The 14,584-nt window shown below is 42.2% G+C and overlaps 1 protein-coding gene across 2 annotated transcripts; it reads left to right on the forward strand.

Annotated features, from left to right (window-relative positions):
- Positions 1-1,510: 1,510 nt before the first annotated feature.
- cbx7a (chromobox homolog 7a) lies at positions 1,511-14,160 on the forward strand. 2 transcript variants are annotated; one of them, XR_001858914.2, is made up of 7 exons: positions 1,511-1,726; positions 3,796-3,839; positions 5,548-5,613; positions 5,740-5,806; positions 9,171-9,537; positions 11,481-12,683; positions 12,805-14,160. XR_001858914.2 is itself a non-coding variant. In XM_017720625.2 (6 exons), the coding sequence occupies exons 1-6, from the start codon at positions 1,658-1,660 to the stop codon at positions 12,110-12,112; spliced, it is 1,245 nt and encodes a 414-aa protein (XP_017576114.1). In that variant the 5' UTR covers positions 1,511-1,657; the 3' UTR covers positions 12,113-14,160. The 2 variants fall into 2 exon arrangements, 1 of the variants encoding a protein (XP_017576114.1); XM_017720625.2 differs by having other exon boundaries at positions 11,481-14,160.
- The last annotated feature ends 424 nt before the right edge of the window (positions 14,161-14,584 follow it).

Here is a 14,584-nt window from a genome sequence, read left to right on the forward strand (position 1 = left end):
GATGTAGTTCCAGATCAAAATGAGCTCATCTAGAGATAGAAACTCTGCTGCAGCAGGGATATTTTGCTTTGATCTGCAATATGAGTAAGAACATCTTCACAAATCCATTTAATAAAACATAAGAGTAACGAGGAACTTACGTCATGGCCTTCCCGACGCGCGTGTCATACCTGTGATGTGTGCTGTTTTTTTCCTGGGGAACACTGGAGGAGGAGGAAAGGCCGAGGAGAACAATGAACACGCTGAGGCCATTAAATGACTCACCACTCAACCCCCCCTCTGGTCTCTTCACTTACAAGAACAGGCCCACCTTTTCCTGCATTTCTGCCCCCCCCCCCCCCCCCCCCCAACCCCCGAGCGCGAGAAAAGTATGTTCACAAAACTAAATGAAACAAAATTAAAACATAGAACGAATGAATGAATGAATGGATGGATGGATGAATGGGCGGATGAATGAATGGATGGATATTGATAAATAAATGTTAGCATTAGCAAATATATAAATAAACACATGAGGAAGAGACACCAAACTCCATGGATTAAACCCCTAGGAGGACCTGAATGTGCACGTGCTTTATTACACTAAAAAGCTTTTTATAACTTTTTTGTTGCTGTCGTTCGGGGCTGCTCCTCGCGCAGAAAGCGAAACAGAAAGCGGACACGCGCGCTGTTTTACAGTACTCGTGAAATGTGCGCGTCATGTCTTCTCCTGTGATCCAGGTCCAGCTGTTTTCGGTGTTTCGGCCCTCGCACTGTTTCACTTCTGTGGCTCTGTTTTCTGTTTTATCTCTGCTGCAGGGAGTGAAACCGAACACCAGGGGGCGCGCGCACAGAACTTTTCCCCCCCAAAGCAGCGCGAGAGGGAGCGAGATTGTGTGCGTGTGTGTGTTTGGAGTGTGTGTTTTGTGTGTGTTTGTGTGTGTGGAGTGTGTGTATAGTGTGTGTGTGTGTGTGTGGAGTGTGTGTATAGTGTGTGTGTGTGTGTGAAGTGTGTGTGTGTGTGGAGTGTGTGTGTATATTGTGTGTGTGTAGTGAGTGTGTGTATAGTGTGTGTGTGTGGAGTGTGTGTGTATATTGTGTGTGTGTATTGTGTGTGTGTGTGTGTGTGTGTGTGTGTGGTGTGTGTGTATATTGTGTGTGTGTAGTGAGTGTGTGTATAGTGTCTGTGTGTGTATATTGTGTGTGTGTGTAGTGAGTGTGTGTGTGTGTGTGTGTGTGTGTGTGTGTGTGTGTGTGTGTGTGTGTGTGTGTGTGTGGAGTGTGTCGCAGATTTTAAAAGCTGGGAGCGATTCCGAAAATGCTAGAAATGGAGCGCGAGGCTGAAGAGGACGGAGAGAGAGGAATAGAGGAGAGCGGAGTTTAATACTGGGCTCTGAAAAAGGAGAAAAACAGAGGAAGAGAGAGAGAGAGAGAGAGAGAGAGAGAGAGAGCGAGTGACTGAGAGAGAGAGAGAGAGAGAGAGACTGCGAACGAGAGAGAGCGAGAGAAAGAGAGAGAGAGAGAGGGAGAGAAAGAGAGCGAGAGAGAGAGAGAGCGAGTGACTGAGAACGAGAGAGAGAGAGAGAGAGAGAGCGAGTGACTGAGAACGAGAGAGAGAGAGAGCGCGAGCTGTAGAAAGTCGTAGTGCGCGCTGCGCTGCTGAGCTGAGCTGGTCCGGATGGAGCTGTCATCGCTCGGCGAGCAAGTGTTCGCTGTGGAGTCCATCACCAAGAAGAGAGTTCGGAAGGTAAGAGCGGGCAGATCGACACGGACCGCGGACACTTCCGTTAACTCTGTTTACCTCGCGCGTTCAGGTTACGTTTGGCAGTGCAGGACACTTTTACACCGACCCCCCCCCTCCCCCCTCCCCCCCTCCCCACTGCCCCCCGAGCATCTTCTGCAGCGGGGACGTTCGGAACTTTATTGTTGTTGTTGACTTTCTATACAGAAAACAGTAAATAAACAAATAACCCGAACTCGCGCGCTCCTTTCACTCCACTTTTATTGCGCGTTAAGTTAAAGCACTTGTGCACGAATCAGGGGTGCGCGTGCGCGCGCGTGTTTTCGTGAACCCGTCAGGGTGCGTGTGTGTCATCGCTGTCGATGTGCGCGCGTGCAGGAGTGTGTGTAGAGGTGCGTGCGCAAGTGCAGTGCGTGTGTGTAGGTCGAACTCGCTGCGCTCTCGAGCGCGCGCTCAGCTCAGAATGAGCGTGCTACGCAGTTTTTATTTACACGCGGGTCAAGGCCCAGCTGCTGGATGACGCGCTGAGCGCGCGCACGAGCGAAATGCCGAGAAAACACTACAGTACTAAGCGCGTGTTGCTAAATTCAGGTCTAGCTGCTCGGGCCGTGCGCGCGTGCGAGCCCAGCGCGGGGCGTCCGCGGGCTGCTGCAGGGCGGCGCTGTTGTTTTCGTCGCTGGTGTTGTTGGTGACTAACGGCCAGAGCTGCATGTGCTCTCGTGCAGCAGCAGTAAAGAGGGGGCGGGGCCGCCTTGCGCAATCGCGGGGTTGTTTACGCTGTCGCCGTGGCTCCGCCCAGTCCATCCCATAAACGTTCTAGAATCTACGATTTGATTCGAGATCGCGAGCGAGCGCGCGGGCACACACCCCCCTGCCTCGCGCCTCGAATGGAACGGAATGGAATGACGTCACCGCCGCCGAGTGCTGCTCCTCAGCTCTGCGTTCGGCAGCGCGCGGTGCGGATTCCGCGCCTTAAAGGGACAGAAGCGCTTTAACAGTGACGCACGTGCTGCTGTTTCGTCTCTTCTCCCATTTTTTCTCGCTCTTTCCATCTGTTCTCCCTGTGTTGATCTTCCTCTCTCCCTTCTTATCCCGCTGTCGTTCTTTGTCTTTTTCATTTCTCTCTTCTCCCTCACTCTTTCTGTCTGCTCTTACTCCCTTGCTCTATCCGCTTTCTCTCCCTCTTTTCATCTTCTTTCTTTCTCTTTCCAACACTCCTTCTTTCCCTTCCTTTCTTTCTTTCTTTCTTTCTTTCTTTCTTTCTTTCTTTCTTTCTCTTTTCCCTCACTCCTTCTTTCTTTCTTTCTTTCTTTCTTTCTTTCTTTCTTTCTTTCTTTTTCTTTCTCTTTTCCCTCACTCCTTCTTTCCCTTTCTTTCTATTTTCTCTCACTTCTTCTTTCCCTTTCTATCTATCTTTCTTTCTTTCCTTCTTTTCCTTTCTTTCTTTCTTTCTTTCTTTCTCTTTTCCCTCACTCTTTCTTTCTTTCTTTCTCTTTTCCCTCACCCCTTTTTTCCCTTTCTTTCTTTCTTTCTTTCTTTCCTCACTCCTTCTTTCTTTCTTTCTTTCTTTCTTTCTTTCTTTCTTTCTCTTTCTTTCTTCCCTCAGTCCTTCTTTCTTTCTTTCTATTTTGTCTCATTCCATGTGCTTCCTTTCTGTCTTTCCCTTGTTCTCTTTTCCGTTACTACCTTCCCTCTTTCCATCTCCTTTTTTGTTCTTGCTCCCTCAGTCCATCTGCTTTGTCTCCCCTTTTAAATCTCCCTGTTCTTTCTTTTTTTCTCTTCACTTCATCTGCTTTCTTTGCCTTCTCGTTCTTTCTCTTTTTCCCTCACTCCATGTGAATTCTCTCCCTCTTTCCATCCCTTTCTCTCTCTCACTCCTCCACTGTTTTCTCTGGCTGTGCTGCTATTAAGAGCAGCTAAAAGTTGAATGTTTGTTACAGGCTGGTGTAAAAGGTTTCAGTCATTAGTGGACAGTGTGGGTGTGTTATGGCATGATGATGATGATGATGATGATGATGAGTTTTTTAACATGGGCAAAACTCGGTTTTTAACTCTGATATTCTGTCTCTTTTTAGGGAAATGTGGAATATCTACTGAAGTGGCAAGGATGGCCCCCAAAGTAAGTAGATTGCTTTGAAATAAATTAGCCAAACAGACTGTCCGACAGGATGTACATGATTATGGCCAAGAGAACTGAAATGGTATCAGGTGTGCTGTAAAAGAGCGAGGGTTCCCAAACATTTTCATGCCAGACCCGACTTTAAGACATAAATGCATTCAAACGTTATGAGGCTTTCTATTAAGTTAATTTTGTGCTGGAAATTTTGAATAACATAAAGCATTAAAAACATCTAAAATACACTACAAATACAAATAATGACCAGTCAAACATTTTTCAGAAAGATAGCTACATTTTACTCATTTTGATGTAAAGAGGGAATTCACATGCACTGTCTATTAGTTACCTGATTTGGAGTGGCATGGACATGCCCACTTAGTGAGCCCTGAGTAGTAATCCTTTTTGAAAAGTCATTATTTGTATTTGCTACATGTTTTGGAGATTTCGATTGTGGATTTTAGCATTTTATCTGAAATGTAACTCCATAGCTTCAGCCCACTCTGATTTATTATACTGTTAATATACATATTATACCTTCACTTACCCTATACTTACTATACACTTACCTAACTGCACTGCTGATGTGGAACAACAAAACACATGCACAGTTGAGGATTCCTCGCAACCAGGAATCATCCCCCAACTCAGACACTGCCAGTTTGTCCTGACTCACAGTTTGAAAACTACTACTTAACTCGATGCCTTGGGCTGCTATGCTTATGCAGTAACTTCCGCAGCCCTGACTCTATTAACAGTCACACACACTGAGCAAAATAGGTTCAATGGCACACACAGTACTGTGCAAATGTCAGAGACCACCCTTCATTTATTTAATTTCCAATTAAACCAACCGTTAAGTTCACCTTGCCCATGTATCAGTGGCAGGATGAAAGCAAAAAAACATTTATAAGCATATTTACATTTCATTTACACAGAAGCCTGTCTTTATTACAGCTTCTGTACTTTTCAGGATACTTGCTTTCAGTATTGCTTTCAAGAAATGTGCAGGGATGTTTTTGCACACCTTCAAAGTTCAGTCTTAGAGGTTGGTTGCATTTTCTGCTTCTCATAATCCAAGTAATCCCAATCTCATTAATTGATGTCAAGGTCTGGACTGAGTGGTGGTCAATGGTCAGTCCATTTTTCTGAGAACAGCAACAGCTTCTTGGCTTGATTTTGTGCCTACTTCCTTGTCTCAGTGATAGCTTCTTGACAGCTACACATCCTTTCAGACCCATAGTGTTGAGGAGTCTTGTCACAGTAGAACACTGTAGAAAAACAGCCGTGGATTTTTGTTTAGATCTGAAGGAAGAGTGGATCTTCATTTTCTGCACTCTCTCAAAAATAAAACGAAGCACTGTTTATGAGCTACTGACTGTTTTAGTGGTCTACCATGGCTTGTTAGGAGTTAAATATTTTTTCTTTTTCTTTTCATCTTTTTTTGGACTCCAGTTTAGGAACTTTGCTTATTTTCCTTCCAGATGCAAGTTGATTATCTTACATTTAATCTTCTTAGAAATATCACCAAAATATCAACAACATTTATTTATTAGCTGTTTTGACTGGAAATGAAATATATTTAGGTTGGTCTCTGACTTGACTGCTGGGATAGGCTCCAGCTCCCCTGCGACCCAGAAGGATATGTGGCTTAGAAGATGTGTGTGCAAAGTACTACATTTGACACTGTGTGTTTATATATGTTTGGCAGATACAGCACATGGGAGCCAGAGGAAAACATACTGGATCCTCAGCTTGTTCTTGCCTTTGAAGAAAAGTGAGCATCTCTCTACTGGAGCAACTTCATTTGTTCATTTATTTGCATTCAAAAACATCGATACACTTCACCCCCTCCCATTTTCATTTGGTCTCTTCATTTTTATTTTTCTCTTTGTCCTGACAGGGAGGAGAAGGACAGAGCCCAGGCTCACAGGAGGAAAGGGCTGAGGCCCAGAAGACTCATCTTACGGGTATGAAGAACTTACGGGTTGTTTTGGTAATGCTTTATCTGAAGGCTGCCTACATAAGGACTACATAACACATGCATAAACAGTGATTAATGAAGCAGCACATGAGTATTTATTACTTATGTCACTAATCGCAGTTGTTTTATGAAGTTCATTTAAACTCTGTATTGACATAAGGGGCCACAGAACTGATACACAGTGTTTGTAACAAGGCATCTGCTTTATAAGTTCCATTACTTATGAATGTTTCATAACAGTGTTACAAATAGAACAGATGTCCTTTCTGGCCCTTTTTGTCAACATAAATGTCATTAACCTTAATGAAACATCTTGTGATTAGCAGCATAAGCTGTTTATAAGTATTCATGTCGCTGATATCCGAAAACAAAACCTCATATCTCCTCTTTTGTTACTTTGTACTTATTTAGAGTTTGAAAATAGCAGCTGCTCTTCACAATATGCTAAGAGTTTTATGATGAGTTGACCAACAGAATTGTTCCATTCTTATGATGAGATTGTTAAGATGAGTTGACCAAGAATTGATCCGTAATTACTTGAAAAAATCTAGCTCTATTAACTTGTATTCAAATTTAAGGATATTTTCCACTTTCCTATAAAGTTTCCATTTTGGAGATATGAGGTTTTGTTCTGGCAGCAGTGATATATTTATAAATTATGATATGCTACATACTCTCAGTGGCCCTTTTATTAGACACATCAGGAACAATTTACTGTAGAGCGGTGTTCATAAGGCTTCATGACACCTACATAAACTCATCATGACGATTGATTTACTCCTACAAAAGCATTTACAAATGCTTATTCCTTTAGCCATTGTCAAGTTGGTCGAACCACAGTGAGCATTTTCTTGGCTTTTCAGTAAACCTGTCATACAGGCTTTGAGGTCAATTGACATTAAAGCCTCTATGACAAATGTTTATGTAGGCTTATGTCAGTTGCCACAAAGGGCTGTTACAGGTGTCTTGTAGTGTTATGAACACGTCCTTAAGTAAAGTGTTGCACAGACACCCACCTTGTAGCTCCACTTTGCTGTAGAGAATAGAGCCCTTCTTTTGATATTTCTGACCACAGAGCTGCTTTTTTGCTGTATATGTTTGGGTTGTGGACCACTCTCAACCTAGCAGTGACACTGACCCCAGTAACACCACTGTGCCTCATACACCCATGCAAACATCACACACAGTACCATCCCACTACCATGTAAGTGTCACTGCTTTAGTGGATTCAGCTACTTTTATTCATAAGATGAGCTGAGTTCTTGGGACAAAGTTAACACTTGATGAATGTAAGGAATCAGAAGACGCAAGGAAATCTGACCAACCAAGTTTATGAACCTGGAATTCTCTAAGGACTCTCTCAACCCCCCCATTTGCATCTTTTTCACCTCATGGTAGCACTGTGCAAAGGAGAAGGCCCTGACCTCGATCACTGTTCTCATACCAACCCAGTATGTCTGGAAACTTTTGATTTAACAAAAGTAAATTTTGGATACAAACTAAGCTTTAAGGCTTGGAAATTCCCTCCTGGGTTCCCTCTATCTATCTTGCTTCCCCACATACACACATCTCATAATCTGACACCTTACCCAACTCTTTACAGCCATTGTGTGAGGGGAAGATGTCCGGCTCAAGACTCAAGATAAAATACACCATGACCAGACAATCCAGTCTGCAACCACAATGGACCCACTCACAAAATGCCTTTTTGCAAACATTCCGAGTGCATTCCATGAATCAAAAATTCTCACAAAAAATGCAATACTCCAAGCAAAATAGAAGTTCTGCCGTAAACATCCACAGGAAACGTTAATATTATGTACTCAGCGTTTTTTTTTTTGTTTTTGTTTTTTTTACTCTATACTATGTAACTTCTTTGTCATTTAACCATTGAAGGCTTTAAATAGGTTATATGTTCATTAGTATTGAGTATCCCTCATTGAGTATCCCTTTTTTCCATGCTTTAGCTCTGCCCACAAGACGTCTATTCATATACAAGGATGGAAGTAGTTAAAAGCTCATTCCCAATGCATTTTAAATCTGCAGATTTGTATTTTTTTCTTTTTAAGTTTTAGTTCATCATGTCTGTGTTGAGTTGAATTTTTTATTGTCATTCACACAGTAACCTGACAGACATGTTAATTATTAGACTTACCACGTTTGCACGTTGAAAAGTCTTAAGCGAGCTGCGGTCGTTTTCAAGTTGTGCCAATTCATTTAAAAATACTGCTTGGTCAGCAATAGGTCATTGTGAAATCTGTGAGTGTAGTTCAAGAATTATGCTTAGAAATAAAACAGCGCCAACAAGTCATCGCAGAAGTTTGTTTCAGCAGCCCGTTATTAACCTCCTCCCTGACGTCACCAGCCAGCCACCGCAGAAGAACCAGAAGGGTCTGGCATCCTTACGAGAGGCCGGCTGAGCCAACTGATAGCCCGCCTTGCCCATCCAGGTCTTGTTGGCTGCAGCACTCTTGGGGTTCACCTCTCTAACTGCATTGTCCCTAACCAGGGACCATCAGGTCATGCATGCGTGGCACCAGGGGCTCTCACCCTCTACGAATAAGCAGTAAGGCACTTTCTCTTCTGTATATGATCAGTCTTGAAGCTGTGTTACACTGCGCCCTTTTAATTTTATACCTAGATTTGTTGTTACGGTAGCACTTATATTCGATTCTGTGTACTGCTCAAATCCTATAAAATAACTATTTCTGAGTTTCAGCTGACCACAGTATGATCATGCAGTGAATCTCATGTCTCTTTTGTAATCTATCCTTTGGTGCCTTGTTATAAACAAATGACCATTTATTAAAGTTATTATGTCTTTGGTTGTGTGTATAATTATCACAGCATGATTAATCGATCAATGACTACAGGAAAACCTTAACAAGAGTTGAATACAAAGGTAAGTTGTGTTTATGATGCAATTGGAAACAGAATGATCCACTACCCAACTAATACCTGGTAAACAGCAGTCCTGTGTTCAGAAACTGACCAACAATCAGCGTAGTACTGGGGCGGGTGGGTGGGTTGGGAGGGGCTCAAAATGCTGTACATCTGTTGGAAGAAAACCTTGTGTCAAGTTCTTAATTTGTAATGGAAGTTAAATACAACTTTATAAGTCATTTCTAGTAGTCCATTCATCATGAAATTTTAACAAATGTAAAGGGAAGTTGGCAATTTGTATAGCTCTAATAATAGACATGTTAATCATGCTATAACATTGGTATTTATTGTATGTGTAAAGCCCACTCCAATCAACATATTACAAAACAAAAAGAAAACTCTTAAAAGTGGCTTATGATGTGTTTTGGAACGAAACCTTTCAACTGTAATTTTTCTTTTTTACACAGAACATCTACACTATGGAACTACGAAGTGCTCACAAACTCCCAGAGAAGCCCACCCCCCGAATCCGCCTTTCACTCACCCGCGCTGTGGGGGCAGAGCTAGACCAGAATGGGCGTCGCTACAGGACAAGGGAAGGCGGAGTCTATCACCACAGGCATGAGAAGCGCAAGAGTAGGCACTATTCATCCAAACCGCCGGTCATTGCCGAAAATCCACGGCAACGACCTTTGACCCATCAAAAAGACATTATGGAGGAGGAGGAGTGGGAGGACGAGGAGAAGGAGGGAAAAGAGCAGGAGAAGAGAAAGAAGAAGAAGACAGAAAAAGACGATGAGAAAACAACATACTCACGTCATGACATTCCAAGTGGTATGTGTAACATGGCATTGGCATGACAACAGTTGCTAAGATACCATGCATGTTGCATGCGCTGAGGTCAGAGAGGCCATGCTGAAATCTCTGAGTTGTCACGACTCAAGAGTTAGCGATCCAAGCTAAATACAGATGGCTAACTCACTGTGAACACATCAGAGGAGGGGGAAAAAAGCACCAACCACAGCACAGATGAAGAAAAACACCAGTCATACAAGAGCTCTGTGCTCAAGTTCAGTCCCTCTGCCATGCAGCACTATGACGAAGCCATACAAAACGAAAAACACAGTCTGCCTAGAGATAGTTGGTGTGAGGATGAGGTGTCAGTGATCAGTTGGTTGGTGATCTAATGTTATGCAACATTTTCAACAACAACAACTAAAAAAAACTGGCACGTTTTAGGTGTTTTTCCTCCACCGTTAGAGTCACAGCACTATCATTTCAGGCATTATCATCATCAGCAGGGTGAAACTCAGAGGCAAACACACTGCGCACAGAGATGCCTTTCACAGCAGCCACACACTCACAGACCCTGCTGTTTGTGAACACATCAGCTTTATGAAACGTAGCTCTGTATGGACATTCTGCAGGGTTACACCCTGCTAAGCCTTCTCCATGTGTTTTCACAAACCCCAGCTTCTTTCATATTACAGGCTTTATTGGTCAATTTGGACCTGATCTTTCTCCCTTCATGGTTCACATTCACATGTGTAAGTGACCCATATCAGTCCAAAGCGTGAACATGCTGCTGTTAACCCACTTCCCCTCTGTACTGGTTGATGGCCATAGTGATTTGAGCATGTGCACTGAAATATATAAAAAAACAGTACAAAACCTAAAAGAACAATTCTGATTTGACCGCCCTTATCATGGCTCAGATCTAATTGATCTAAAAGGTCAGAGTTCACGCTGCTCTGAAAAAAAAAACACATCCGCAAAGGATGCATTTGTGGTGTCAGAAGTGGGGCAGTACTTTGGGGCAGTGGGGCAGTACAGAAGTTGGGCTGTAACTATGGAAATGTAGCATAACCATAAAAACACTAGCATAACTGTGGAAATGGGGTGCATTGTAACCATGGAAACAGTGCAGTGTATAACTTTGGAAATAGATGACAAACCATATCAGTGGTTCAGTTTGACTTCAGATGGATTATAATCAGTCAACCTGTGTTATAATTCTGTCTATAATCTGGATTATGATAGTAAGACAGTAAGAGTAGACACTATTTGGCCTAATTTTTAAAATTAGGGTTAGGGTTAAAGTAGGGTTAAAAGTAGGAGACATGACCTTAGCCATAATACTGGTGAAAACCAGTAATAACCTATGCAATGTAGATTTAAAGATTATAAAGTACACACACACACATTATATATATATATCATATATATATATAAAGGTATACAAATAGGAAGGTAGTCTTATGTGTTTTAATTAACACAGTATTTTGGGCACAACAAGAAATTATGAAATAATAATTTAACGTAATTATCTATTTAAAATCATGTTCTCTGAAGTCCTTTCCGTCAAAATTTGATTGCTACCTTTTAAATAAACTATGAATATATATTTTATTAGAATTTCAATCTTCAAATGTCAGTCATTTCAGCATTATTTATAGCTCTACCCATCACTTCAGGACAAATCTAAATTCATTTTCCTTTACCAGCTTCTTGAAACCTTCAAAGTTGCACAAGATTGACATATTAATACCATTCTATACATTTTATCTGCAACCAAATAGATTTTATTTTATTGAGAATATTAGTTTTAAATTGTGAACGTTTAAATATAGCAAAGAAAAAGCAGGATAAACAAATGTTCTCCACACCTCAATGCTTTCTTTTTCTGTTGTGGTTGTGTATTGAATGTCTAGTCAATGATCTGGCATGCATGAGCACAATAACACAGCATTAGCCTAAAGTTTCTCTTTCTCTCTCAGCCCAAGAGATGACCGGAGACCACATCCCTTCAGCAAAACAGAAAGCTGTCGTCATGGCCAACCAGTCAGAACACTGCGCTTTGTCATGTGAACGCGGGGACCAGCTAACCAAGCATGTCCACACCGAGACCATTTCAGTTCAGAGACTAACAGACCAATCAGCGGTCAGCACAATCACAGAAACACATGAGCCAATCAAAGACAGGTCAGGAGGCGTGGCGTCTGCACCAGTGTCGCATAATGAGACTAAAATTGACCAATCACTGAAGAGCAGCTCAGAATTGGTTTATTCAGCAAAAGAAGTGGGTTTGATTGACAGGGTCCAAAAGCGAGCTTCAGTAATCTGCTTGATTGACAGCTGTATGCAGGACCAGGTGAAAGAGGCAGGTCAGACAGACGTGTCGGCGGACAGTACAGAGAAAGAGACAGATGAGGATGAGGTCACAGCCGAGTGTACGACTACTTTACAGCTGAGTGCTGAGGTCAGGACAGACCAGTCGCAGGGACCTGGCAGCACAGAGCATCCTGGGAAGGTGATCGTGACCGACGTGACTATTAACTGTGTGACTGTGACGTTTAAAGAGGCCATGACCGCAGAAGGGTTCTTCAGTGGCTACGGCCTGCAGGTCTGAGAGGCAGTGAAAAATAGGAGACAGGCATCAGAATTACAGCTGTTGAAGGAATGTTGTGGCAAAAAATATGTTTCCCCACTTACTCCAGATGTAGTCAATTGGTACATCAATACATGACTACAAATTTAGTTTCTTTAGTTTAGAACTGGAGCAGGGAGGCTAACATTGCTAACACGAGAACTCAGTGGTCATCAAAGTCATTTCTGTAAACATGCATCACCAAAACTCTCAGCCTGCTTTGAGGCATCCAGGTCTTCAATAAGGTTGTGTGAACTATTATGGACAGTAACAATGAACAAAACTTCAGGGAGACACATTAAACAACATGGTCTGTTTTCACGTCAGGAAAAAGACCGTAGCTGCTTCCCAAATTCAGGGGCTGCATCCTTTGGAAGCTGCATTTGAAGGCTTGCGTCACACAGCGTGACTTGTCCATCCCATTTCCAAGGCTCCTTCACATGTGTGCTTATTTCCCGTGGTAATGAAGGACCCAACGGATGGACCCTTCGCCCTCCAGTATATCCCGAGGTTCATTGTGTGTCCGCGAACATAGCTGAGGAGCAAACTGCAGGTTTACTTTTAAATGAATGTATTGGGTTAAACTGATTCGAATAGCTAATGATACAGATGTTAAAAAAGCCAGGGAATGTGGTCTGACGCAAGACTTATTCTAACATTTCGTTTTGTTTTAGGGAGCAAGGAGCAGACAGAGAGAAGCACCTCCAGCTCTAATCAAGGAAAAAAAATCTTTGAAGAACTTTAAAATAACTTTGTCAGAGTGGCATTTTGTGACGCACCGCTAAGGTCAGGAAAAGCGGTACTGTGACACCAGCAGGAAATCTGCCATAAAATAGACTGATTCATTTCAGTTCAGCCTCCACAGGACATGCCGTCGTAGACTGCATCCTTCGAAGAATGCAGCCCCTAAATTGGGACACAGTGAATGACCATCATAAATATGGAGGAATCCGATTGAACATCAGTCCTGCTTTGTCAGTACTAGACCTCATAATAGTTCACAATATGCCGTATTCTAAACCACATCAAGACTGCACAACCTTAATGAAGACCTGGATGCAGTTCGAGCAGGTTGAAAGTTTTGGTTGTTGTATTTTTACAGAAACTGTGCTCTTTGGGTGTTAGCGACATTAGCCTCGCTTTGCCAGTTCTAAACTAATGAAGCCCAATTTGGACACCAATCACGTCTTGACTGATCGACTACGTTTGGGCAAAGAGTAAAATTGGGTAAGTCTGATTTTTGAACGGTTTCTTTAAAGGAATCCTTCACCTCTAATTGTAAACATGGCTAAAAAATCTGTGAGTGCTAATAAGGACAAGCTTGCTTTTTCCTTTTAATACTTACCGGCACCTGCTAACTTTACTAGCAGTGTATTAGCAATGCTAGCCGTTCTAGGTGAACATGAGAGAGGGAGAGATTTCCACAGCGGTTGATTGATCTGTCAGTGTAGTGAGGTCTTTCAATATTTATCCTTTACAGATGCTCTCATTCATGTCTGAAGGCTTTTCTTGGTTTTTCTCTCTTCGTTTTAGTCAAAGAGTGAATAATCGGTGAAGGATTTTTGATCATGTTCAGTGTTGCTGACAGTGAAGCCTTAAATGCACGCAAACACAAACATTTGCTCTCAAAGCATAGTCTGTGTTACTGTTCTAACAAAATGGAAAAAAAAATGGTTAAAAAAAGTTTACGTAGCTGACATTACTACTTTGTAGAGTCTATAGCTCTGTGCGACCTGTCCAGGTGGGCTGGAGAAAGGCAAAGGCTTACCTGGCTCAGGTTTGTCCTACCTGTGGCAAGAGTGTGCACCCTCATTGTGCTTCAAGGCCTTCCTGCATTTTTAAAGAGACAGTATCAGTTTACATTACAAAACACTGCTGCAGATGCTGTACTGAAGCATAGGCCCTGTTCGCAAACGAATCCAGTGTGCTTTCGATGTATTTATAGCATGTATCCAGCTGAATTTAACTTATGCGATCGGTTAATGTGGTGGAACTTCCAAAAAAAAAAAAAAAAAAAAAAAAAAAAAAGAGCCTTTGTCAACTTGTAGTTCATCTATGGCAAGGTGATATTTTTATTTGTATTTACAATAAATAAAATGACAAATGTGTCAAAGTCTGTTTGTTAGTCACTGTGATCATATCGACAGTTCAATCCTGCAAAAAGGTGCATGGTTTTTAAGTTGGAATGTGCTAAGATTTTTCACAGAAAGAGAAAAATAATCGTTATTAATGATACTAATAATAATTATTGATGTAGAATGTTCTGTGCTGATGTCAAATGAAGACTGGCTGACAACAAACTCTTTTGTACAAGGATTAGCATTGACCGCTTTGGTCGAGGTGAAGATTACTTGGCACATCACACATTAACCACAGCCAAAGTAAACTGTTCCTGTGTTACACTTTCAGGAACAGGGCAAAAGGGCCACATCTGGGCTTTCTGTGCAGTTCCCT

The sequence above is a fragment of the Pygocentrus nattereri genome, chromosome 1 (assembly GCF_015220715.1).
Source record: "Pygocentrus nattereri isolate fPygNat1 chromosome 1, fPygNat1.pri, whole genome shotgun sequence".
Taxonomy (NCBI): domain Eukaryota; kingdom Metazoa; phylum Chordata; class Actinopteri; order Characiformes; family Serrasalmidae; genus Pygocentrus; species Pygocentrus nattereri.